The sequence below is a fragment of the Podarcis vaucheri genome (genome assembly GCF_965113315.1).
Source record: "Podarcis vaucheri genome assembly, chromosome: 6".
In the NCBI taxonomy this organism is placed as follows: domain Eukaryota; kingdom Metazoa; phylum Chordata; class Lepidosauria; order Squamata; family Lacertidae; genus Podarcis; species Podarcis vaucheri.
In genome coordinates, this window is record NC_138764.1 from 65,643,433 (window position 1) to 65,671,046 (window position 27,614).

At 43.8% G+C, this 27,614-nt stretch overlaps 1 protein-coding gene across 11 annotated transcripts in view; it reads left to right on the forward strand.

Moving 5' to 3' along the window:
* Positions 1 to 27,614, forward strand: part of TMCC2 (transmembrane and coiled-coil domain family 2) — a 98,329-nt gene that overhangs the window by 51,163 nt on the left and 19,552 nt on the right. For 2 of the 11 annotated variants that reach the window (XM_082228310.1, XM_082228300.1), the window contains exon 1: positions 10,481 to 10,770. The exons of 3 other annotated variants lie outside the window; for them this stretch is intronic. Coding sequence is in view for 5 of the 8 variants with exons in the window: in XM_082228305.1 (XP_082084431.1) it covers positions 4,074 to 4,214 (141 nt within the window). In the remaining 3 variants the exon portion in view is untranslated. 6 more of the 11 variants (XM_082228301.1, XM_082228307.1, XM_082228306.1 and 3 more) reach the window with 6 other exon arrangements.

A 27,614-nucleotide genomic window follows, 5' to 3' on the forward strand; every position in this document is an offset into this window, starting at 1 on the left:
TTAGTTAAGTTCTATGATGAAAAAGAATCAGGTAGTCTATTTCTAGATAAATGGATTTATGATTTACTAACATTTTAGCTACAAATAGAATGTCAATCCATATATTTTTGTCCTTTCTTTGTGAAGGTCTGTAGGGACTCGTATGTGCTGAATATTTGTAAAATAGTAAGAACACACCAGATAAAACCTAGTGATAACAGAACAGAAAAGAAATTGGGAGTTCATTGCATAATATCTTAAGCATAAGAGCTAGATTATTTATCTCATATAATTGCTCTGCATCAGCAAGAGCTTGTCATTGCTATTGATACGTGCAATTACCGTAAGTCTCTGCTGTCTGCCATGTCAAACACAGTTTTGACTCACCATCTCCACTCCAAGGCCACTCTATCCCAAGGCGCCCCAGACGACTCCATTCTTCTGCTCGAGTTCTGCTAATCCAGATCTCCCTCTGCTGGCAGCAAAATAAAATGATACAAAGTTAGAATTTCACAAAAATCATGCTGGGTAGGAGACATTCGGGAATCAGGTGATTGATTGGGCTGCTGAGTAAATCAACCCAGTATTTAATTATTTCAGGAACTGCTTCAAGGCATATTATTCTTTTTATGTCCCTTGGAATAACAGGGTGAGATTAAGAAATCTGGAAGCTCTCATTGTGGAATTTATTCCAGTGGATTTACAAACCTCTCAGATGGAATACAGTGGTACCTCGGGTTACGTACGCTTCAGGTTACAAACCCCGCTAACCCAGAAATAGAAACTTTGCTTCAGGATGAGAACAGAAATCGTGCTCCGGCGGTGCGGCAGCAGCAGGAGGCCCCATTAGCTAAAGTGGTGCTTCAGGTTAAGAGCAGTTTCAGGTTAAGAACAGACCTCTGGAATGAATTAAGTACTTAACCCGAGGTACCACCGTATACACAGGAAAACACACTTAACTTCAGACTAGGATAACCAGGGAAAAGGAAAATAGAGTCTGTGTATTATTTCAGAAATTGTGTTACAGTGGTACCTCGGGTTAAGTACTTAATTTGTTCCGGAGGTCTGTTCTTAACCTGAAACTGTTCTTAACCTGAAGCACCACTTTAGCTAATGGGGCCTCCCGCTGCCGCCGTGCCGCTGGAGCACAATTTCTGTTCTTATCCTGAAGCAAAGGTCTTAACCTGAAGCACTATTTCTGGGTTAGTGGAGTCTGTAACCTGAAGCGTATGTAACCTGAGGTACCACTGTATTTAAGAAATTTGTGTGAGTTAGGCAGATTTGCCTTTAGATTCAAACCAAATTGAATCTTCCACCTTCCCTAAAATACTACTATTAAAGTGTGTATATCATGGCAGCCTAATGTTACCACCACACAAGGAGTTTCCTATACAGTATAATGTTGCTGCAGCAAGAGCCTGATTTGGGGCTGAGGCCCTTCATGTGATAGTATGAATATATCAGTGGCGAAAGGGAGGGGAGGGTGGGCACTGATCCTCAAGGCCCCCTTCCCCCATCATCCAGAATGATCAAACCTGCCAGAAGAACAAACAACCCTTGAGGCGCCTTAAAACCTACAGTGGTACCTCGGTTTACAAACTTAATCCGTTCCGGAAGTCCGTTCTTAAACCGGAACCGTTCTTAAACCGAGGCGTGCTTTCCCTAATGAGGCCTCCTGTTGCCAGTGCCCTTCCACCACTTGGCTTCCATTCTTAGACCGAGGTAAAGTTCGCAAACTGGGACACTACTCCTAGTTTTGCGGAGTTCGTAAACCGAATCGTTCATAAACAGAGCTGTTCTTAAACCGAGGAACCACTGTAATCGACTTAGTGGATCACAGCGTACTTCATCAGATGCATAAAGTACAGTTTATGAACGTAATCCATTCCAGAAGTCCATTCTTAAACTGAAACCATTCTTAAACCGAAGCACGCTTTCCCTAATAAGGCCTCCTGCCCCCAGTGCCCTGCTGGTGGAAAAGGAGGGAATGTAGAGGTGTGTGTTCAAAGGGAAAGGAAATGCAAAACAAGAACCAGGCCCAAATGGATATGCCATAAAATTGTAAAGTTGGAAGGGATTACGAGGGTCATCTAGTCCAATCCTCTGCAATGCAGGAATCTTTTGCCCAGTCTGGGGTTTTAAGGTGCCACAAGGCTCTTTGTTGTTTTGTGGCAACAGACTTAACACAGCTACTCTTCTGATATCTGCCATATTCTCCTGATTGCTACCCCTTTTTTGCCTTATTTTTTTTTTACCCTGGACTAAGCATATCCAGGACCACAGCTTTCAGGCTGCTTGGTGTGAAATTCACTGCAAGTGGTATAGCCCTTTCCCTTACCCCATTCAGAGCTTTGCAAGTTTATTTCTCCCCAGCTAGGAAGTGTGAAAAGAGCTGCCAGTCCATATTTCCACTGAAACTTGACAAAGTCTGTTAGCTTTTAGAGTTCCCTAGCCTGCAATCCTGCATATACTTTTGAATATGTCTATTGCACAGAGTGAGACTTAGTTCTGAGTAAATATGGAGGGATTATGTTGCATGTATAATATGACTGCCAGATCTTGCCATCTGACATGTATGCTGCTAATTACTGCAGATTAAGCTTCCTGTTTCAATTTGAGTTCAAGATGGGGTTAGTTGAGATGAGAGATTCCATGACTACTAGCATGACTGTTATTACCACAAGTACTGTTTATTTGGGGGAAAGCCAGCATAAGTAAGGAAAAGACTTGTATCTGTAGAGATGCATAGGAGAAAGGGACAGGTTTGATAACAAGGTAGTGAGAATGAACAGGGTTAAGTAGTATTAGACAGAATCATAGAGTTGGAAAATGCCCTGAGGATCATTTCGTCCACCCGTCTGCAATGCAGGAATATTCAGCTGTCCCATACGGGGCTCAAACCTGCAAAAGTGCAGTGATGATCCAGAAAGTGGAGAAATATGGGGGGCAGGGGAGAGAGGGAAAGAGAGAGCATGGAATAGAAGTATTTATTTATTTCATAAAAATTACATCATGGAATCATAGAGCTGAACAGTTGGAAGGACCCCAAGGGTCATCTAGTCCAACCCCTTCAATGCAGGAATCTCAACTAAAGCATCCATGACAGGTGGCCATCCAACCTCTGCTTAAAAACCTCCAGTGAAGGAGTGTCTACCACCTTCCGAGGGAGTCCGTTCCACTTGATTTTAAGAAAAGAAAAAGCTTGATTCTAAGGAAAAACTTCATCCCCAGTTAGCTCTCTCTGTGTTGTTTATAACATATAAAAAAATAAGTAGCTGAGTCAATCCGTAATTCCCCCCCCAAACCACAGTAAGAACTTGAAAGCTTGTTCCCTATTTTGCAACATTTTAGTTGGTCTAAAAAAAGACATTAAATGCCCTACTATAATATATTTGTTGTTTGTTAGCCATGTATCTCCCTGTTATTTATTATAAATAATTTATGTTGTATGTTGGGGCAGAGACCGATCTTTTTTGCTTATGCAAAACACCTTGTGCATTGATGACACTATATAAATACTAACATGGGTTATTATTTTCACAGCAACATTGATTTTATTTAAGAAACATTATGTCCAGCTTTTTTCAGCACAATAGTTTTCAGTGTAGATTTTCCACTGTATTGAAATCAACTACAATTTTATTATGGGATCTGCCATTTGAGATTTAGCGCGCAATTAGTATTTCATTATTTAATTAGCATGGGTGTTTAATTAATTAGCATTAGTATTTAATTAAGGATACATTGCTATTACCACTTCCACAAACGATGTGCAAGCAGGATGTGGAGCATGGGATTAACCTGCAGTAGCTCAGATCACGAGTCTGTGAAATCAGATATCTTGTATCTCAGAGTGCCTGATACCTACACTTGGACAATAAGGCACAAATCCTGTGTTGATTCATTTCTTCCTTTGAACGTTCTTGCACATAGGGTGGGTTTCATGCTTGCACGATAATGCACACTGCCAAGGAGGAGGAGGAGGAGGAGGAGCAGGAAGATGCGAGTTTCAGCATCAGCTGTCTTGCTGATGAGGCTGTTTTCTTTGTAGTGAGAGAAGGTAGCACAGCATTTCTGTCTGAAGCCAGCTGGTGATGCTGCAGCCTTGCAAGAAGGATTTGCCTGGTGGTGGGGAATACAGATTTCCCATCCGCGCACCAAACCACTGCTGGGTGACTGAAGCATCTGCCTCGCCTGGAGAGGGTGATGGTGCTGTGCAGACCCCAGCAATGGAGGTAGGAGTGCTCCAAGGGGGGCATTTTCATTATCTCACTAATCTCCCCTTTGGTGACCTGCCAGACTTCCCTGGAAGAGAGTGAGACAGAAGGGGATTACCGAGACTGGAATCACCCATCTCGCTGAGCAGCCGCAGGGGGAGGTGGGAGGGATGGGAATGATTGGTGTTCCACCCGCAGGCCTTAATCCCCACTGGCTGTCGCTCAAGCAGGATGGTTTGCAGGCGCTGTCGGATTAAAGCAGAATGGAAGGGTTCTGTAGGGTTGAAGCCTTCCTGCATGGCTGAAGTAATATTTTACCTTCCAACCCTCCGCCTTGCCAAGAAGGGCTGCTGCACGCTGGGACCCCAAGCAGGATTTGTACATGGTGCCACAGGAGAGAGGGGCAGAAGGTCGCCTGGGATTGTACCCCCTGCCTGATTCCACGAGATGGTTCATACCCAGGTGAGCGTTCAGTCTGGACATCCAACCCGGACTTCCTCCCCCAAGTTGGAGGCTTTGAAGTGCATTGTTCTACCTTTGGAATGTGAATGACGGGAGAGAGGGGAGGGGTGCCTGATAGGCAACAATGGAGCAGGCTGTTGAAAGGTGGAACAAAGAGGTAACTGATCGCTCTCAGTTTGAAATTCAATAGCATAAGGATACATTGGTTGAAATCCAGGGTCGGAGGCTTGCAGCATCAACAGTGGAAGACGCTTGTTGCAGCATTAATTTTTTTTTCTGTTTTTAACAGAAACAATTCAGTTTGAATCCAATGTCACTTCTAAAGCACAATGCGCCCCCAGCCGTGTTTGCCAGCAAATACAGAGCTCTAGAGGTGGTGGGACAGTTGAAATGGAGGCAGATTGGCCTCTTGCTGTGATTTTTGCAACCCAGCGAGAGAGAGAGAGAGAGAGAGAGAGAGAGAGAGAGAGAGAGTGGGAAGTGTGTGTTTTGGGTATGTGCTGGGAGTGTAGGATGGTTGCACCTGTGATGAAGCAGGCTGACTGTACTCTCATGCGGGTGGAGGAGGCAGAGCAGCTGTGCTGATCTATTTACAGTATTTGCCTGGCTCCAGCGGGAGATCTGTGCCTTCATGTCCTAGATAAAAACCTTTCTTTTGCTCCTGCTCAAACAGATATGGCACACTGGAAACCTTCTAATGTAAAGTGCTCTGTGCTACAGCGTTCCAGGAACCTCTTGAATCCATTGATGAGAGTTTTACGGCGATTCTGATAAATAGGGCAATATCTGTACAAATATAATTGCTGTGCTGTGCCAGAACAAAGATCTCCCTAGCATAGCATTCTGTCCCCGACTAGAGCCACTCATATGGCCAAAGGAAGCTTGCAAGCAGGGCAAGTCTGCAGTAGCTATCCTTATTCTTTGTTCCTAGCATTGTGTAATTATCAGCAAACTGCCTCTGAATGTGGAGGCTCCATTGCTAGCTATTATGTCTTTCAGCCACTGATGTCCCTGTCCTCCATCTAATCTGATTATTGATTGCTGGTGGGTGGACAATGTATTTTTTTATTGCTTTGGGTTATTTTATAGTATCTTTGCATTTTTACAATGTAAGTCACTTTGAGACTCTCTTTTTTTATAGGAACATAGGAAGCAGTCTTATATTAAGTCAGACTTTTGGTCCATCTGTCCCAGTATTGTCTGCAATGAGTGGCAATGGCTTCTCCAGAGTTTCAGACCAGAGTCTCTCCCAACCTTAACTGGAAATGACAGGGACTGAACCTGGGACCTTCTGCATGCAACTCAGATGCTCTACCTGAGCTGTGGCCCTTTCCCTTCTATAAAAAAGCAGTTAATAAATTGAATAAATCATCATCATAGTCAATCCACTTCACTAATGCTCATCTTAGCAATCTCGGTAAATGATTTCCACAGTATGATATGGTATGATGAGTAATGATAAATTAATTGTGATATTTCTCTCCCTCCCCGAATCTGGATTTAGACTAGTGACATTCTCTGTGTGGCCTGGGTACTGCAATAGCTTTGCTGGTTCTTTAAGTTTATTCCAATTTCTTATTTTAGTAGCAGAAGACATGCTGGGACTCATTAAATCAGAACTTGGCCAACATATTTCTAAAACAAACACGTGCACACAAATCACTGTGTAATTAGGATTTGGGGGGTACAGTCCCCCCCAACAAATCCAAACACTTTTTTAGTTTCATCTTTGGCTGTTGTAGCCATGTTGATCAGACAAACACAGGAATGTGCCTTTATGTTGTGTCAGATCCATCTAGCTCACTGTTGTCCACCCTGGACAGAGCCCATCTATATATACTAGTAACAGTAAGAGCTCCCCATAACCTGTTTGAAGATCTCCCATTCCCACAGCTTTGTTTGTTTGTTTGTTTATTACATTTCTATACTGCCTTTCCTTCTTAGGAGCTTAGGACAAGGCGCTTGAGGTGTTCTTTGATCCAACATTGACAGCTGAGACCCAAATGGCCTCAGTGACCTCAAGCACCTTTTACCAGTTTCTGCTAGTTTGTCAGCTGCGGCCTTTCCTGCATAGGGATAGCCTGGCTACAGTGACCCTCCAGATCTGATAACCTCCAGGTTGGATTGCAATAAGTGCATGATGGGTATCTTGAAAATGGTTCAGAAGCTCCAGTCTGGCTGCTAAAATTCTGGCTGGTTTACCCAGGAGATGTATTAATGTCAGTTCATAACAAACTACAGTACATTGGCTTCCAGTTCACTATTGAGTGCAATTCTGGTGTTTATCTTCAAAGGGCTTGGGCTCCAAATATCTGAGGGAGAGACCTCCTCAATATCAGCTCGCCTGTGCATTAAGATAATTAAAAGAGACCCTTCTCCATGTTTCCTCTTTAGGAGAAGCACATTACAAATGCATAATAGAGAGGACTTCTCTGTGGTGGCACCACCACTATGGGCTTGTCCTCCCAAGAGAGGGGGTGCCAACATTTGTTTTTGTTTTTTGACACCAGGTTAACACCTTGTTTGTTTGTTTTGCCAGGCATTTTAGATTATGGTGTTTCAAACTGGTTGAATGTTTGTATTCCTCTGAATTATTAAGGATTGTTGCTATAATGCCCATTGTTTGCGTTTCTTCATAAGAGCTGGTAGTCAAAGATCCCTTCTGGCATATTTTTACTCTGGTACATGAGATGTACCGGGAAAACTGCTGTTCTGCCAAATATTGTGGTGTAGCTGGTTGCATTTACACTTCCTGCATCATGCCTTTTTCCTGATTCTGTGTGAGACTGAGATTGATTCCTGGCTGGCAACAGATCATATTTCATAAGCTGTTCATTGAATTTGTTCTTTCAGTAAAGGTCTGTAGTGGTGTTACCTCTATAAAAGGTTCTACACATCTTGAGTAGCTATGGACCGATGATTACTCTTTCGGAATGGAGAAGGTCAGTGACCAGCAATTGCACTTTCAGAGTGCTGTGTTACCCAGAGGGAAGCTTCTGGATCTGAGAAGGAAGCCTGCTTTAGTTCATTATGACCAGGAAGCAACAGTATACAGAAGGATCTGAGGCTTGTCAGTTTGAAAGTCACAGATACTCCTTCGGCAGGGGGAGCAATGGAATTAGGTTTGTGACATCCTTCCATTTAGCTGTCACACAGATACACCACCCCAACATTATGTTCAAAGTCCATGCTCTAAAACAATGGCTCTTTTAAAAATGTAATCTTGTAGGATGTCACTTAATTGCTAGAAAAGGTATAATCTTCCCTCTGCTTCTGCTTAGTGTGAGGGTTGGGCTCAAAGATAGAACTCCATTGTCAACACACCCTGGGCCCTCAGTAGCAAGTGCCTGGTATTGTGTGCTTTGAAATTGCAGTATAGAAGCCACTGCTTTTGGTCTGGTGATATGAATCTAAGTCTGCAATTGTCATGTACACACTGCAGGGTGGGGAAGAGCAGAGCTCTCTGGGTTTAGAAGGTCCAAACTTGATGACATGTGGAATAAGTCAATGCATTTCATGTTATCTGATTTGTTAAATAAAATGTTATTATTTAACAACAACAACACAGAGGGGATGAGGGTTGGGACTGTAGTTTGCTGAAGAAGCGATTTAATTGTTGATGTCAATGGCTTCTTCCCCACCATGGCAAAGAGTTGCTTCAGTGGGAGGGGGGCAGCTTTAATTGCAACTGTGGCACAGGAAGAAAGGGTTAAACTCTACCTCCCTGTTCATGAAAGTCCCTATCCTGATCCACCACCCCCCAAAAAAAAACCACATACACAAATGCTCAATGCATTCAGACATTTAATATGTCATCTAGCTGGGTCATTCTGAAATGCTTGAGTTTGTTTTCAGAATTAACCCTGGCTCTCTCGGCCACAGTGTAAAGATGCTCTAGCAAACATGACAGCAGCAGCTGTGCCCTGCCTGCTCCCTTTCCTTAAAGCATTGTCATCGTGCTTTAGACATTCCAGGGCCTCAGTTAGAGAATTGCTTGAAGCCTGCGTGGCTTGATGGTAACGGGCCAGATTTAAAACTCTACAGCTGGGTGGGTGTATGTCATCTAAGTTACCTCATAGGGAAGAAAAGCTGGCCTGATTTTGTGTGTGGCTTTCTTTCCACCATGCTTCACAAAGGCATGCTGTGATTGCCACATACATGTCTCCTGTCATCCAGCAATGAAATACAATCACATCGCCTCTAGGGTGAAGCATGCTGTTTTATTTTGGTCAGAGAAAGCAGGAGAGTGTATGATCATGTTGCACTCTTTTGTTCGTGCCAACCAAGTCTATTTACGAAGTCCTGTATAAGGAAAGTGGGATAGAAATCATATATACACACACACACACACACACACACACACACGCATAAATAAATAAGACAGTGGCTGTTCCTTCTACTTCCTCTGTTATTTGCTTTGCCTATAGCCGTCATTTACCCTTACTATGTTTATGTAGCCTCAGCTAGAACTGAAACATGAAAAGTCATGTTCTGTGTCTCCCCCGCCACCTGAGTTCTTGTACAAATGAAATCAGCAGTTGGCCATAGAACTCCTGGCTTCTTTGGGCTCCTTGGAGCACAAGGCATTTGGCTGCCCATCTGCTAAGCATTTTCTCAGACTTTCCATTTCGCTCAAAACTTCCCTATCTGTGACAGTGTCTTGAAATAGATGTCCTTTTAATCCAGCCTTGCTCAAGCTGATACCTTCCAGACGTTTAGGACTGTGGTTGTTATGCTCCCTGGCCATAGGCCATGCAGGCCAAAGGTGATGGGAGCTGGAATCCAAAACATCTGGAGGACACCAACTTGGGGATGGCTATTTTAATCGTAATACTTAGATATCAGAAACTCTAGGAAGTAGAACTATTCCTTTGCCTCTATGGTTTCACTCCAAATTTGGTGCCTCATTAAGATGGACATGTTATTGATTCCTAGTTTTCCATAGTGCCATATATTGAATTATGGTCTATTCCTTATAGTGATTGATGTGGAAATCTGAGGTAGTGGTGGTTGATGGTGTGTGCATCTATATTGTTGCACGCCACCCCAGTCTCCAAGCGGTGTGAGATTCCAGGGGTTCCAGAACCCAGGGTTCGTGTTTCTTTTGGAATGATGCACAGCAGAGACTGTGGTGTCTCTTTATGAAATATGGTTTATTTACAGATATATTCAACCTGAGGCTACGGTGGAGGGGTTCACAGCATCAACACCCAAAGAGGATCTTGCTTTTCCTGTAGGCCATAGCCTTGGATTCCAGGCATGGCTCTGTCTCCCAGCTGCCCAGCCTGCAGCCTTCCCACTTCCACCTTTTAGATCACATAAGTCAACTCTGGCCTTTGTCTTTCTAACTACCAGGGAATTGAGGATGGGTGGGGGGCCTACCCATTTGCTGTCTGGCACAGAGCCACTTCCTTTGTTACCTTAATGGCCCGTACTTAGAGGACCATTCCCTCACTAGGAAGATAGCCTGGCTATTCTTGGAATTGAATCTATGCTGGATCCAGGAATTAGAAGGAGGCTCAAGCAATGCAGTCTACCCCACAAAAAACTCATAATATGTTTTAAATAGAAAAAGATGAGAGAGGTTCCAAAACTTTTCAAGGACTGGGTGCTTCTAATCTTTGCAAATCCTGACATGCCATCAGTGAGCTGCCTGCTCTTCTGACTGGGACCCATCACTCCAGAAGGTCTGTCCAAGTTTGTCACTTCTGACAAGGCATTTTCTTGTTGGCTGGGACTTGGGTGCAGCAGCTATGACTCCTTCCTCCATGCCAGCTGGCCTCTGACCGTGTTCGGTTTCGGGACTTTGCCTCCCTTTGCCCTTTTAAAGATTGGGTTACTTAGAGAGTCGACAACTGTCTGGGGCATGAAAAACTGCCTTGGAGAGCTGGAGAGTTTGGTCGGTTCCAGAGAAACTCTTCAGAGACCAAAGCAAGTAAACTAGAGGAGAGGAGTATTTTCTGGCTGGAAAGAAAGACAATGGTAAAGGCAAAGGACTATCCTTGGGAGACGTTTTGAGGAACGAATAGAACTGACCTAGCACAGTGACCTTTTGGTCAAAGGAAGCTGGAGATCAAGATTGGCTTCTCAGCAGAGGAGATTGGCTTCCAGAGTATCCTTTGTGTTTTCTAGATGTATAGCATGGAGTTGGGATGTTATGTTTTTCTACATTACTGTGATTTCTTGATTTTCACGCTCTCTGTGTAAGGTAGAGGGGATTTCCCAGGCTTTCCTTAATGGTGAAGAGTTATGTGATTGGAATGCAATTTTTGTAAGCAGATGTATGTACACGCTTCCCAGAAGTCTTACTATCCCATTTTCTGATTGCTTCTAATCTTTGGAGTTCATTTAGTTTCAGGTCACTTGGGTGTGTTAGCTCACAGAAGGCATTTGTTTCTCGTTCAGTTTTGGATGTTGACCCAGGTATACTAATGTTATACAGTAATCACAGTTAACAATAATGCTTTATAGTAAAACTGTAAAATGTTCAGTGTTTTATTAATGAAGAGGGTTACTCTTTTCCTGAATGAATCCTTTGCCAAGAGAGTTAACACAGCCCTGAATTCAGTGCATGGAATCGTAGTAACATGAGCTCTCCTTCCTTAGGTAAGACCTCTGGTTCCTTAATGCAGAAGGACTGAGCACAGAAGCAAAGGAAGAAAAAATTAGGAACATTGCACTAATTTATTTCTCTGTGCAGAAACACATACCTAGGTTGATGGAAGTGGTTGTGTTTACATTTAATGCATGCTGTTACTACTACTACTACTTTATTTAGTGCATTTCAAAATTGCAAGGTGCATTATATCCATTGAATGGTCTTTTTTTCCTATGTGTACATAGTTTTTTTATCACCACTGTACACTCAGTACAAAGATCTCCTTCAAAAGGTAAAAGATATAAGGCCGGGTGGGATGAAAAAAAACACACCTCCCAGCAGCCATAAAGCATCTTATTCCAGTAATCTTTACAACAGCCCTGTGAGGTAGTCTAGCAGTATTATCCCCATATAACAGATGGAGAAGCAGAGTGAGTGAGTGAGTGGGGGTGGTGGAGACCGAGGCTGAGTACAATCCTCTGCATGTCTGCTCAGAAGTAAACCCCACATAACTGAATGGGGCTGGCTACCAAGTACGTTGGAGCTACAGTACCCAGTAACCTGGGAATAAGCCCCACTGAATTCATAGGGACATGCTTTTGAGTAGACATTGAGCGGAGGATTGCACTGTGAATTACCTAGTGACTGTGTGGCATTGAAATGAGGGAGTTTCCAGCTCCCTATGCTGTGCCAGCTCTAAAGCCATTTGAAAAAATATAAACAAAATCAAACTTTAGAAAATGCAGTTTTCCTGTTTCTTTCCTCCTTCTTTGTCTTTTGTTGGTACGGAAAGCAGTGAAGTCAGTGGGACTGAACCGCATGTCATACAGTGCCCAATGGAAAGAATGGAGTAAGACTTTCATAACCAATTCCTTTGTTGCCATAAGCATGCTTGGAATTGTACTAGTAAGCCTGTGGCCAACCAGATTTTGTTGGATTACAAATCCCATCATCCCTCACCACTGACTTTGCTGGCTGGACTAGATGTGATTTGGAGCCAGAAACATATGGAGAGCCACAGGGTCCCCACCCCTGATCTGAACACTCACAAATCCTGCTGAACTCAGCTCCAAGTAGGGCGGCCAGATGCAAAAGAAGGCAGGACTCTGCACCTTTAATAGTTGTGTAGATGGGAGGAATTCACCAGGTGTATTGTGTGTGATGCTGAAATTTCTTCTGCACATCTGTTAAAGGTGCAGGAGTCTGATTCCTCCTTCCCTTGGCCACCCTAACTTCAACACTTCTTCAAATCTGACCCCCCCCTTAATTTGGACCTCATCTAGAGCAAAGGAGTTGGTTTTTTAATTTTGTACTGAGGCTGGTTTGATAAATAAAGCATGTCATGTATGATTTGGTCAGAAATAATACAGACTTTGACTCTTAAGGTTGTAAGAACATAGGAAGCACCTGCTGCATCAGGCCAATCATCCTGTTTTCACAGTGGTCAGCCAGATGTGTATTCTTAATTTGGTGGAGTATTTCACATACTGTAGCTTAATTCTTTTTCCAAGTTCAGCTGAATGCATGGGAAGAGCTCTAGGTCTGTTGGTCAGGAATTCTAGAGTTTTTAAGTTTTTAAACTTAAGTGAAACACTGGTTCTTTGGATGGTGGTGGTAAAATTGTCACTGATTTACAAGGGGGCAAAAGGAGTCAGGGACCCGGTTTTATGTTAGTTGATTCTTTTTAAATTGTGAGAGCTTAGGAGCGGTGAGAACTTATTTACAGATGTGTATACTTGGTGTGTATTTTTGCAAACAGGAGGACCAGATGTAATGAATATAATGCATCCATTACATCTTATATTACCACTCCCCTTTAAAAGTCTCTTCAACTTGGAGAATGTGAGGAGGTTGCAGTTGGGCATCAGTTAAATGTGGGCAAGTGTGCTTTCTCCATGATTTCAAAGCAGCCATAGTAACATGGTACCCTCCACCTCCCCTCAGCCTCAGCTAGCATGGTGAATTGTCAGGAATGATGGGGATTGGAGTCCAACATCTGGAGGGCACCTCGTTGGCTGCCTCTGTTCTGGAGGGGGGGAACCCTGGTCACATTTTGCAGCTGTTATACTGGAATAAAGAATCCCTATAAATTGTGCAAGAAAAAGCCTGAGCAAGATATGGATTCCTATGACCTTCTAGTATATCCTTTCTGTGCTCTTCCATGTGGGATCAGTAGATGCAAATGGAGTAGGAAATGGATGAATTATAGATTAAAAACAGTAATCTCAAAATGCTGGCTGTTCTTGGATATGTTGATCAAAAGCCTAGTCTCCACAAGAAGAAAGAGGAAGGTTGACCACTAGTGGCAGCTTCAGGATTCATTTCTTCAGTTCAGGGGTTTGTATAAACTAGCTTATGACCAAAATTGGAGACTTAACTTAAGGATTGTGGTAGGAGGCAGCCTTTATCTCTCTTTAGCAAGAATATATACTCTAGATTAGTTACCCTTTCACACACATGAGCTAGACAGGCATACAACTAAAAGCAAGCTTGTAAATAGGCAGTCACTTGCTCACCTGTGGCTAGTCAGAATTGCTACCAGGTGAGCAAATAGGGAGATTTTTTAAATATAAATTTGAGTTTGCGCCCTCCCCCCATCTCCCAGGCTATAGATGTGCTTTATCAATGGCTTATACTGGTATGCATGCACAGGTGAGCATAGAAAAGTGTGGGCTGGCAACTTATTTGTAAGGCTGGTTAAAAGTAACAGTGCTAGTAGTGTTACAAGAAACAATGCAGTTGGTTGGTAGTGAAAAACTGAGAGGGAGTTGTTCTTGGGGAGTTTTCTCCCTGACTCTCTTTTTGACTGTGACTAAATAGCTTTGAAATGCGTTATTAAACCTGATCTCTGGCTCTCAGTGTCCCACCTGGTAGCACCCTCATGTTGCCATTTCATAATTTCAATTCTTGTGAAAGCTGTCATTACGCAATACCTCTGAACAGCTACAGCAGACGTGTACACAAGGTATCTCATAATATGTGTGGGTAGCCTTTCCGGCTTTCTTAAAAGTGAAGATCATGGACAACTTTGCTTTGTTTTTGCCCTATTTTTGTACTTATGAACTGATCTTGGGTGTCTGAAGTAGAGCCAAACAAGATGTGGTGGTGACAGATAAATGCTGCTTTTACATGTCTGCCCCACTCATATATAAATCTGGGGTGTTTCAGGAGGAAGGGAGGTATATTTAGACTGAAAACAGTGAGAGGGCTTCTGGAAGAGTCTTGCTGCTGCTAAGAGTTGTGTGCCTTCACTACCAGTCTTGAAGGTGCCATGGCAGGCCACCATGACTTTACTGCTAGAATTGGGCCACCAGGATATCACTGTACCTCTGATTGTTGGAAATAGGGAGTGAATATGGGGTTGGACTCGATGGCCCTTGTGGTCTCTTCCAACTCTATGATTCTATGAATAAGTGAATAAGGTTGAATCGCTCCGCGTATTGCGCTGTGGTGCCACAGGAAAATAGACATTAGCTGTGGATGGGTGGAGGTGATACAAGGCTTGACTAACCATATCCAGACAGATCTTCAGATACCCAGCATTTCTTGTTCACATTTATCAGTTTGCATGCAACCAGCATGGGCCAGGCAGAGTACAGAGTGGCTTCCCATGCCGAGTGACAATATCATGTGCTCCCATTTCTGTATTATGGCGCCAAACCACAGGAAGCTGTCTGGCAGTATCCTTAATTAACTGAGATAATTAGGCTGCAGATAAGAATTTCAGAGAGAGTATGCAGTGACATTTCAACCTGTTGCAGTCGCTCTGTAATCTAACTCTCTTCAAAGCAAGCTTTGTTGAGTTGCCAGCAGGCCCAGGCATGTGCTGTCATCCATAACAGGACTGGGTTGGACCCCAGCAGTGATCATAAAACTTTTGGAACTTTCCCTAGCAAATGAAAGTCCTTAAATAGCCTTCCCCTGAATTCCAACCAGAGAGCAGCAAATCCGCCTGCTTACTGGATGGTGGTAAATTTGCAGAGGTGAGTCACTGTTTTTTCACCACAGAACTATTTGTTGAACAGTGCAGTCCTGCATGCTTACTCAGAAGTAAGCAATATTGTGTTCAACATTATGAATGATTCCCACTGAATAGGATTGCAGCCTCTGTTTAACCATAACATCTGTGCCCCAAACCCAAGTTTTGTACTCAATTGCTAGTTTTTTGTTTTTTTAAAAAAAAAATCATACAAAACTAAAGTCAAATCTGGGGCCATTTGTTAAAATATTCCTTAAAAAACCACAGGATTATGGTGTTTTTTTTTTGCTGAATTAAGCCATGTAATTACCTTGTTTTAAACGATCATTGAATGAATGAATTTATTAATACGGTCACAGACCAGCCGCATTGATAATTGCGAAAAACGATCATTGTTTAAGGGGCATTTTAATGATCAAGATGATGGAGCAACTTCCCTGTGAGGAAAGCTTACGCAGCGGTTCTCAACCTGTGGGTCCCCAGATGTTGTTGGACTACAACTCCCATCATCCCTGAGCTCTGGCCTTGCTAGCTAGGGGTGATGGGAGTTGTAGTTCAACAACATCTGGGGACCCACAGGTTGAGAAAGGCTGGCTTATAGCATCTGAGACTTTTTAGTTTAGAGAAACGGTGAGTAAGAGGTGACATGATAAAAGTTTATAAAAATTATGCATGGCATGGAGGAATTGGAGAGAGAAAAGTTTCTCATAAAACACTAGAACTCATGGACATCGAATCGATCTGCAGGTTGAAATAGGACAGATAAAATAAAGTACTTATTCACACAGTGCATAAATTGTGGAACTTGCTGTCATAGGAGACAGTGATGGCCACCAACCTGGATGGCTTTAAAAGCGGATTAGACAAATTCATGGAGGATCAGGTTACTGGTGGCTGTTAGGGACGAGGGCTGTGTTTTATCTCCACTCTGCTTGCCAGTTGATGAGTATCACAGGTGGGCAGAGTGCTGTTGTGCTCAAGTCCTAATTGTGGGCTTCCCATAGGCTTCTGCTTGGCTACTGCGAGAGCAGGATGCTGGACTAGATGGGCTATTGGGTTGATTTAGCAATCTATTCTTAACAAATGGCTTCAAGATTTGACTTCCACCTTTTCTTCATCAAAGAGTTTCTTCCGCCCTCAAAGCCTATAAAAACTTGAAAAAATAAAAATTGCATTGAAACTATACAGAAAGTACAGTAACGATAAGAAACCATGCTATGAATGCTGCCTTTTATCCTTCTGCCGTTATTAGTGGTGGTTTGCACTGCAGCAACACTGAGGTGTTCCATTATGCTAGGAGCTGTATGGCTACCTACCAAGACGCATATTTCACAATCAGCATGCGAAGAGAATGTTGTTTCCATTCTCCTAATGAAGAACTAAGAGACTAATTAAAATAGCCTGCTCAAGGTCACTCCTTCCTTCTTCACATACAGTTTTGTTGAATCTGTGCCTTCCGCATTGCAACCTTGCATTTTTATGGCAAGATGTAATCCCACAAGAAAAACTCCCAGAATGAGCGCAACAGAAGAACAATCTGTGGGAAGCTACAGAGATATATTTATAAATCAGAAAACAGATGGGAGAGGCTGGTGTTCAAATCTTCCTATAGGTGTCAAAATGCTAACCTGTTTGGAGACTCTGCTTCTTGATAGGAAGCTTTCATGCTTGATCAGTTTTTAAGCTTTGCATACTCTAGTTCAAAGGCCTCTGAATTTAGTCCATGTGCAATGAATGGGAGATAGCCTCTTAATAAACAGGTTGGCCTATGGGAGAGCAGGTCTTCTCTCAAGTATCCAGGCCCCCAGTTGTGTATAAAGCTCTGAACAAGTGTCAAATCTCTGAAGTGGTTTCAGTGGTGTATTGACAGCCAGTGCAGTTCCTTCAGAATATGTTCGCAGTCAGCCACTTCCTACAGGAGCCTAGCTGCAGTTTCCAGACAAGCTTCTTGGACAGTTCCACATGGGGGTGTCCTATCACTGGGCCTGATACTAGCACCCAAAGCAGATTTGCAGGAGCCTGTGCTCATATGAAGATCTGGCCAAGGAAAAGTTTCACTCTCAAAAGCAGGAGACTTAACAGACTTCATAAAGCACCTGACACTACAGTCTTAAACACATTTACTAGGGAGTAAGGCATCTTGAGCTCGGCGTAATTTACCTTTGAGTAAACATGCTTAGGATTTAATTGTTAGTTGTGTTTTGTTGTCCGTGGATGCACAAGGCCAGATAATCTGTTGCTGTCATGAGCATTGAGTGCTTCGTAGTCCCCAGCTCGTTGATGAAATTGGCATGGCGGAAGGGATCTGCCATAAGATCTCTTTTGTGGCTAACTTGTTCTGTACCACAGGATTTTCTTCTGAATTGCTCTCTTCAAAGAGCACACTGCTTATTCAAACAGGGCTGATTGGTAGTGTTTGTTCTCTGAATGCTTTGGGGAGGGGTGGTGGTGCGGGAAACAAGCACCAAGGAGACAGAAAAGCTTCCCCCTGCATCTTGCATGTTCCTTCTGCCTCCGGGTTCCCTCTGTTCTCCGTGGCACTAGCCAGGGCTTATTGTACTTGGCTGCTGATTCAGAAGCTTCAGTTCCCCAGCGAGCAGCCGAAACACACATGCCTTCCTCTCTCTCCCCCCCCATCCATGGTTCGTATGCTCCCACCAGTACCCAGCCCTCCAATCCTTAACTCAGCTCATGACAGGAGGAGGAGAATTTCCCTGTGGAAGGATCACACAGCCGGGCTCGTTACCAACGCTGCTGCTCATGCCAGAAATGCACCCTTCTGAATCTGACCCCTGCCCTGGAAAAAAGATATTGCTGCTCAACTCTTTATTAGGAGTGTTTGTAAGTACAGCCTTCTTTCTTCTGCATTTTCAGGAGCATGGGCTCATCAGAGGGCAGATGGTAGCATGCAGGACCAGCCCAATATGTCTTGCTGCCTAGGATGGACAAGATTTCTCTCCCATCCCAGTTCCATGAATCAGATTGGCTGATCAGATTGGCAGTTGAATTGAACTTGAGTGCTGACTGCCTCCACCACAACAGAGGGCAGCAGGTCGCTTACAGAGTGCAGGGCAAGCTGGGCAGCAAGTCTTTGTCCTCCAAGTCTTTGCCACCTGAGGTAGATGCCTTACTATGCCTAATGGTGGGGCCTGTCCTGGTTGCAGGACATTTGGGGGCACCTTGATTGGGGTGATGAATCTACTGGGTTTATACTGGTTCTACTACACTGCAGGATTCCTTTTCATACTATATCTCCTGAAACCAGCCAGCTGGAGAAGAGGGCAGAAGAAGTAGGAGGTGCTGTTGCCAGAAGCTCCCGCATGGTCCCTGTCTCTCTGCCTCTTCCATGATAAGCAGAAACATTTTGAGTGGTTGCAGTGCTAAACCTCTGCTGCTGGAAGGTTTTTGATGTTCCAGATGTTGCTGATCTTCGACTCCCGTCATCTCTGACCATTGGATATACTGGCTGCGTCTGATGGGAGCCCAGTTTACCCACCCCTGTTTTAGGTCTGTTTGCTGCAGGATCCTCTCCCACCCTGGAACTTTGCACCCTCTTCCCAAAAAGAAGGCTATCAGTGGCTGGTAGCCATGATGGCTGTGTAGTACCTCCAGCCGCTGAATACTGGTTGCTGGGGAACACAAGTGGGGAGAACATTTTTGAGCTCATGTCTTTCTTGCAGTCTTCCTATAAGCATCTGCTTGGTCACTGTGGGAGTCGGATGCTAGCCTAGATTGACCTCTTGGCCTTGCTACAGAAGGGTTCTTACGTTCTTAGGCTTTTGGATAGAATACAGTTGTGATGCTCTGCTTCCCCTTTTGTGGGGAAGAATATCATAGTGGTGTAGGTGGTTGGAATGTGCAGATTTTCATATTTATTCTGATTGTGTTCTTGAATCTTAGGAAATTGCTTTCTCGGGGTTTTTTGGTTTTGTTGTTGTTGTTTTTTTGCAAAAGTAGGCTGCTGTTCCCGCTGCAGCACAGTTCTCCTGCTTACCTTACTAAATGTGAGGTGGCTTGGCAGCTGCTATGGTTAAATAAAACAACTTTGTCATTTTTTGCTCAAGAAGTTGCATCAGCTCAGGTCTTTAGGAGAAAGTTGTGCCCATTCCAGACAGTGTTCTGTTCTAGCACTGCCAGTCTGCAGATCAAATTGAATTTTAACACACACATACACACCGGTGTGCATTTGTAAGGTGACCCTTAGATTATTTTAGACACTTAGAACTGAAATTTTTGAAACTCTGATGAATTTAGGCCAAGTTTCCTCCACCTCCTTCCAAAAGACCTCAGTGTTCTGAGCAAGCCAATAGAGCTCCTTTTTCTTGTAATTGGCTAGGAAAACATGCCTTGTGCTTACTATTTTGAGCATAGGTTGCTTAGCCCTTTTCTTCTTCTGTTCTGTTTCTGAGCAAACTGGTTATCACTGAGCTGAATTTTATTCAGCATAGACTTTCCATTACCCAGCTTACAGAGGGTTGGCACTGCCGTTGCAGAATATGGCTCACTGGCCACATTCAGTACATAGAACTGAACACATAGTGTGTTTTCTCCTTCTGTGAAGCTGCTCATTTAAGGTGGCCTCCTACCACCCAAAAGATATGAAATATACTGCCAAAGAAGAAACTGATCTACATAAAATTTGGATATGCTAATTGATGTGTACGGATGCCATTTTAAAAATAATCATTGGAATTTACATAGAAAGACTTGTGACTGGGTGACCTGATTGACTGTTTAGTCTGCTGTCCAGGTGCTGATTTCAAGGTCCCCAACTCTCCTTTCTTGTGGTTCTTTATATGGAAACAAGACTTGGGGCTGTTCAGCCCTTCAGATAAGGAGCGTCTCTAAACAAAGTTCTCCTTCTCAGTTTGGCTGCCTCTCAGCTCAAGGAAACTGGATTTGTGCTGGAGTTTTGTTTGCTGTTTAAATTTCTCTCCCACCAATCCATTTGCTTAAGATGGAGGTAGTGTTTGTAGACTCCTGGCTCTGTTGTTCTGATGACATCAGGCTGTTGAATGCTGGTACCAATGGATGTTGTAAAAGCAGGCATTGCTGCTGGATCTTCAGGTTAATGCTCATCCACATAATACTTTTGAAGGGGAACAGATGTGTTTTTGACTTCATTCACAGTAACACACTTTGGTCCTCTTTCTGCATATCTACTTGAGTGCAAAAAGGGCCAATTCCAGAGTACTGGGCTATTGCATCTTTTAGGTAGAAAAGAAAATATATCGTAACGCCATGGACTAATGCAGAGTCATGGCCAACCTTTTGGGCAAGTGTTCCATAAGTCTAATCTAAGTATGAGACAGCACCACTCTAGCTCATGCTCAGTGGCGGAGGAAGGGGGTGCGGTAGGTGCGGCCCGCCCAGGGTGTCTCCACTGAGCGGGGTGACAAAATGCCGGGCGGCACTCACCTATGTGCATCCGAGCCAAGCGTCTTTCACTATCCTGGGAGAGACGCAGTGGCTTGGGTGCGTGCAGGCTCTGCGGTGAGTGCCGTCCGGCATTTTGTCACCCCCCAGCTGTAGGGTGCCTGAGTGGGAGGAGGCAGGCAGACTCCAGAGGCTCTGCAGGGTGCGCCCCACCCCTATGGTCAGTGTGCCTGAGGCACCCGAGTTGCTTCCTCCACTGCTGCACAGATCGCCATGGCGCCCCCATGTGCGGATTGTCGCAGCACCCCGTCCGCACCTTGTGGGCAGATCGCCCCACCCCCGCCGCTCCAGGTGCTGGAGCACCTAGCTACGCCCCTGCTCATGCTGCAGTATTTATGCAGCCCCCAGGAATTGGGGGAGTTTTGATGTTCTATGTTTTGATGCGCTGAATTACAGGCAGCAGCAAACCATGAAAAGACAGAATGTAGGCCTGACTATGCTGAGATGTACCCAATTTCTTTTAAAATTATAGTACTTATTTCTAAATTCATATCTAGACAAAAAAAATAGTACACAAAAATTTTATGCAGAACTGTGCCCGCTTTTGTCCTCTTTTTTATTATTACAGATGTATAGGTGGCCACCCTATTTTCACCACACCAGCTTTAAATCCTGCTTTTCCTGCTACATCTCCAAAGGAGCCCACTGGCTTTCTGTGGAAGAGAACTTTAATTATGACTGAACAACTGCAAAGCTTTCCCTCCGTACAGGGATTTTAGTTCATTTTATTTGGCTAATCCTTATGTCAAATCTATTGCACAGACATTTCAGGTTTGCTGGGGTTTATTAAACACTTTGCCCTTAAGCGTTTCTGGCATCCCAATTATCCTTTGGTTGCTGAAAACAATAAAACAGATTGATTTGCTGTAGGAGGTTTGACATGACTTTGCATTTGCAAATGAAGTATTCCACTCCGGTAGGTTTAGGACATAAAGATTGAAGGCTTATGATATGGTCCAGATGCAGGAAATGATGAGGTTCCATCCTGTTGGAAACTAGCGTTGATGGTAGCATGTAAAGAGTCGGCCACGACTGGACCTAATGATCAGGGGTCCCTTTACCTTTACCTTTTTAATTCAATGCAGGAAACTCCCCATTTACATGGGGGTCACATTCTGAGGCACGATGCATCGAAGTGAAATCACGTATATTGGGAACACCATTGAGAAAGCCTGCAAACACAACAGTTGCTCCCTTCAAGCCTCCTTGCTCAAACTTTGTGCTAGGTCTCCTGGGATTGCTCTTGCAAAGCCTTGCTTGATGCTGTTTTCGGGCCATTTTGCCATTTCCACGCTCTTTTAGGACCGTTTTTGCCCCTATTTGTGCCACTTCCGGATTTGTGGGAATGTGTGTGGCCACAGTCTCATTTGCCTTGAATGCCCGCAAATGGGGAGCTGCCTGTATATTGTCTGAATCTGCTAACATGTTTGCTGTTGGACAAGTTTGCCGCATTCACCATTCAAACTGGGATATTTTGCTTGCTGTTGTAATGCTACTCTGAGCATGGGTGCATCCAAATAGGGACTTCCTTAACGTCAGATTTCCCCTGGACAGGGGTAATCTGGTTTAAATTGCCTTTGACGTGATAGCTTCTAAGTGCCCTCTTTGGTCATATGGGGCTCAGGAGGGTGAGGGTTATGTGAGGTTGGCGAGCTGTGCAAGTAGTAGCAGCATACTCTAGTACAAAAACATTTGTTATTGTCTGAAAATAGAAAATCTGTAGCACTACCCAGTTTGTGGCTGATCCCTGAAAGTTTAAAAGAGCTTTATCCTGAAAATCCCATTACCCTGCTGTGGTTTTAGTACTATTCCCTTTAGTCTGATTATGTAACAAATGTTTCCATTTCCACATCCAGTGTGCATTCCTGTGTTCAAAATGAACCCAGTATTCATCACCTTTAGGCAGCCAAGGCTTTCCTGGGTTTTTAATTTTGTCCAAAGAGCCTGGGAGAGGAAGTTCCTATAGCTTTATAAGGCATGAGACACCCGCTACACACCCACACATACTTCCTCCTCTGGAAAATCAGGCTCCAGAGCCTGATTTCAGAGTCAAGAGAGCCTGGCTCACTCAAGCCAGCTGGGTTCCTGAACTCTGCTGTTTAAGTGGGAAAGAAAAGGTTCTCTTGGACTGTACAGACTGACTTTGCCCAGGGGCGTTTACACAGGCAGCCTAGAGTGCTGAGATTGCCCTAACCTCCTCCTGATGTTAACGAGAGCTGAAGGTGCTTAGCACCTTGTAGGATCAAGGCAGTTGAAAAAGCTGCCTCAGCGTTCCTCTAACCTCTGCACTGAAGGCTGGCTGAAGCTCTCCTCCTCCTCCAAAGTAAAGTACTCTGCAGCTTTCCACCTTGTGGTGGTTAATGGCAATGGCAGCCAGTCCCCACCACCACACAGAAAAGTTATGGGCAACCCACCAACCCTTCTCCCAAACATCTATACGTTCCACGCAACTATATACATGCTCCCCTTACATGCACAATCTCATGTCACTCTTTTCACCTTAGGATTTCATATTGCTTCTTTGTTTTTCTTCCTTTCCACTTCTTTCCCCCTCTGAACTATCTCCTCCTAAACCCCATTTCTCTCTTATTTCATGCTTCCCCTTCATCATCCCATTTCTCACTACATTTGTTTTCTGCAGCCTCTGCTCCACCTTTTCCCTCTTAAACGCCAGTTGTTTCATCTATGCTCAGTTCCCACCCATGGTTTACAAGCTTGATTCAAGTGGTCTGTGAAGTGTCCGTGGATTTATAGTGGAAGATGGGAGAAGGCACATCCACCGTATTAAATATTTATATTGATTTTTAATTGTATTTTATTGCTTTTATCTCTCATATGTTGGTATTTGTATTACAGACTAAATTCTGTGGAATTCACTTGTAATACAACCAAATGCAATATATAAGAAATAAAGGGAGTACTACAAAAATACAATTAAAAATCATGTCACGTCTAACGGAGTGTTACAGTTTCAACAAGGGGCAGAAAAATCATCCAGCAGTCTGCCAAGACCTGCAGCAACTTTTCAAATGGTCTGGGGTGGGAGAAGTTTTGGGAAATAGTGCTCTAGTACATGAAAGCATATTGCATAATGAAAACTTGTTGATACATAAGGTGCCACGAGACACTCTGGGCTGTGTCCAATGCTAGTGCTACTTAGAGTATATCCACTGAAATTAACCGCCCTAAGTTGGTTGTATTCATTTGGTTCAGTGCAACTTTCAATGTTGGGTGCAACCCTTGGTTTTTTCTGCAACTGACATGGCTGCCCCTCTAAAAATTGCCTCTGTTTCAGTCAATCACTCAAGTTGGCTTGGTTTTCCTCAGGCACTATGACCTCACTGCTACTGTCAGCAAGATTGCTTGCCTCCTCTTGTCACGCTGCCTGCCTTTTGAGTGCAACCCTTCTCTCAGAGATGGCTTGCTCCAGGATCACACAAGGCTCCTGCTGAGATTTCAGACATTCTGTGCCCCTTCAATATCATTATCCAGTCAGGCTGAGGAAATTGCTTCTTTTGTGTGCATTAATTGAGGAAGCATATAACCTCCCTGTGGGACTTTTGTCTACATAGTAGGCAAGGGAAATGTATTTTTGGCTGTTTCCAAGGTCTTGTCACTAATTTGTGTATTGATATTCAAAGCACTTGGTCAGCCATGCTCTTCCTTCCTTCAAACAATTACTTTCTCCCTCTTTCCTATGATGATAGTATTCTTTTTCTTTTGAGGTAGCTTTTATACTCCGTAACACAATATAAAAAGCACACTGTGCTGGTTGCTATGCTAACCCAGAATTTGGTCCTCTCTTAATAGGTATGCTGTGGTCACTATGACATGCAGTTCTGTGAGTCATTTTGGGGACTGGGTTAAAAAAAATGAAATAGAAGACCATCACAAAAGGCTAGCAGTTTCTTAACTCTTTTCTGTCAGGTAATTCCCCCATCAAAGATCTTCCCCGGTCCCTAGCTGCTTTTATCCCTGTTATGAAAGAAGATAATTTCCTATCTCTTGCACAGTGGGAGTAAAAGCAGTGGGGAGTGGGGATTTGGGGCAGGAAAATAGCCTCAATGGGAAAGGATTTGGAAAATTCCCCCCTGTCCATTTAAATGGCAGTTTCATTGCTTGCATTTTGTAAAACAAAAGTGTAACATGTAGTTCCACCCTACATTGATTTTATTGGGGCATTTCACATATTCTGCAGGGAAAATTTGATGCTTGATGGGGAACCTCCATTTTGTATCTTGTGTTTTTGACACCCTTAGGCAAATAACTTTCAAGAAACCTCTTTCAACAATTGTGGCTTCCTGCAAAGATTCCATAGCTTGTTGAAGGTGCTGAAAGTTTTTAGGAGACCCCACACAGAGTTATAATTCGCATCACCCTCAACTAGCTACAGTTTCCAGGATTCTGTTAAAGTGCTATAAGAGTGCTTTAAATGTACGGCGTGGGTGAGCCCTTGGACAAGGTGGCATATGATAAACCTCCTGTTCTGCCACTCACCTTCTTTGGTGCTTCATGCAAGGGGAGAATAGGTGTGCAGTTGGGGCATTAGACCCCTGCCAGTCTTGAAGTCTTGCTATTTTATGAAGCAGCTCTGCAGGCTTGTAGCTTCCAGACTTTGTGACTTCCGGTTAGGCTGAGAGGCAGTGTCTGACTCAAGGTCACCCAGATTTGAACCCTGGTCTCCCAGATCCTAGTCTATCATTTTGACCACTACCCCACACTGACCCCATCAACAGTAGCCCTATGCAAGGATTTGTACTTCCACAACAGGGTCTCCCTCCTGCTCCCCCGCATGCCCCCAAAATTGGCCTAGAGGGGGCGTCGAGACAACTCCAGAGCAATGCGCGAGGGGGGCAGGGAATTGTTCTATCTGATAAGCTGTTACGCTTGTACAGACAGAATGTTTTAATAGCATAGTGCTGAATTCCACCATATACAGTGGTGCCTCGCAAGACGAAAAGAATCCATTCTGTGATTCTCTTCGTCTAGCGGTTTTTTCATCTTGTGAAGCAAGCCCATTGACGGATTAGCGGATTAGTGCTATTAGCAGCTTTTAGCGGCTTATCTGCTGATCGGATCAGCTGATAAGCGGATTAGCGGCTTAGAAAAAGGGGGGAGGGGGAAAAACCAGCATGAACTCGCAAGACATTGTCGTTTTGCGAAGCAAGCCCATAGGAAATTCGTTTTGCGAAGCACCTCCAAAACGGAAAACTCTTTCGTCTAGCGAGTTTTCCGTCTTGCGAGGCATTAGTCTTGCGGGGCACCACTGTACTGTATACACACACACACACAGTGATATTCAGTGCTGGTCCTACTCAGAGTAGAAGTTAATGGCCATGGCTAACATAGCTTTATTAATTTTAATTGGTATATCCTGAGCAGGACTTGATTGAATACAACCCATATATATATATATATATATATATATATATATATATATATATGAGAGATAGCAGCTAGTTGGTCAATTAAAAATTCAGCATAAAACAGGACAAATAAGACAGGTTTCCCCTAGTGCCATAAAGAAAATAGAGAGAGTGCAAGGTGAGTCTCTCTAAGAAGGGAGTTCCTTTAATGAAGCACAGCAACTGGAAGACTCTGTCTCTGGTCACCACCTGCCTTACTTTATATGGCATGGGGATGTGGAGCTGGGTCTCTGACCTTGGTCTTAATGACTTGGCAGATTTAAGGTAGAGAAACCATCCTTTTGGTACCCTGGTCCTAAGACATTCAGGGGTTTGTAGGTTAAAATTAGCACTTAACATTTTGCTCAGAAATGACCTAGTAACCAATGTAGTTGTGCCAGAACTAACGTTTAGATGCTTTGTATGACTCACCCCAGTGAACAATTGTGCTGCTGCAGGTACAGTGAGTTGCAATAGCCTGAATGAGATGTTATCAGTGCATGGATAACTGTTCAAAAGAGTGTACCTGGTTTTGTTTTGACATGCTACAACTGGGTTAAAGTCAGTTGGACAGGACGAGGGAAGTGGAGGTGTACAGTACAGGCAATAACCATTTTGCACGCGTTCAAAGCTTGCGTGATAGTGCACACGCACATATCACCATGAACCTAGAAGAGGCAAGAAAACAGGTTGGACTGAGGGTGGAATGGGGTGTGGCAGGACAGGCTCCACTGTCACACGCAATGAGCTTGAATGCAAACCCCACGGAAATTGGGGGTTGCCTGCATTTCTTATTCCTAAAGCCTAGTTTCACCAAAAATTCTGAACCTGACCTTGGCACAGGCCTGGGATTAGAAACATGTTTCTTGTGTTCCAGAAAGTTATGCAAGCAGTTGTGCCGCAGAGGGACAGGTTCATTTTTGATAATCAAGAGTTTTGATTGTCACATTGCCACACTTCCTTCTATTGTATCTGCACAGTTGGTGTCGGCTATTTGGGAATCTGATATAATTTATCGAGTAGACCTCTGGGGATAGCAGTGCTTCCCCCTACCTCTATCTCCTTGAATCATACTTACCTATGTCCTATTTTCAGCTTCTTCTATAAAGGAGTTTAGCATAAAATCAGGAAGAGGCTGCCAACACAGGTTCCTTAAAACAAAAACAAAAAAACCTATCTTGGCATTGGAATTTGAAATTACCTCTTGTGCAAGTCTGATTCACAAGACAGCGTGCCAGCGTTGCTGTGACTTTTGAAGGCCAAAACAGGCATGTTGCAGGAGAGCCATGATTAGACCTCTTTTGCTCCGCATTTTAAAAGATGCTGCAAATTCTGATACTGATTGGAACAGCAACATTAGGGTAGGTAGGAGATGATTAACTGTTTTCCATCTACCCTTCTCCCCCCCCATCAAAAATAACCACTCATGAAGCTGCTAGTAGTTCTAAAGTGGAAAAGAGGAAGGTACCCACATCATGTCTCTCTTTCTTCCCAATGTAGTGCTAATACCAGCTTTGAGGATGGGGAGGAGCATTTAA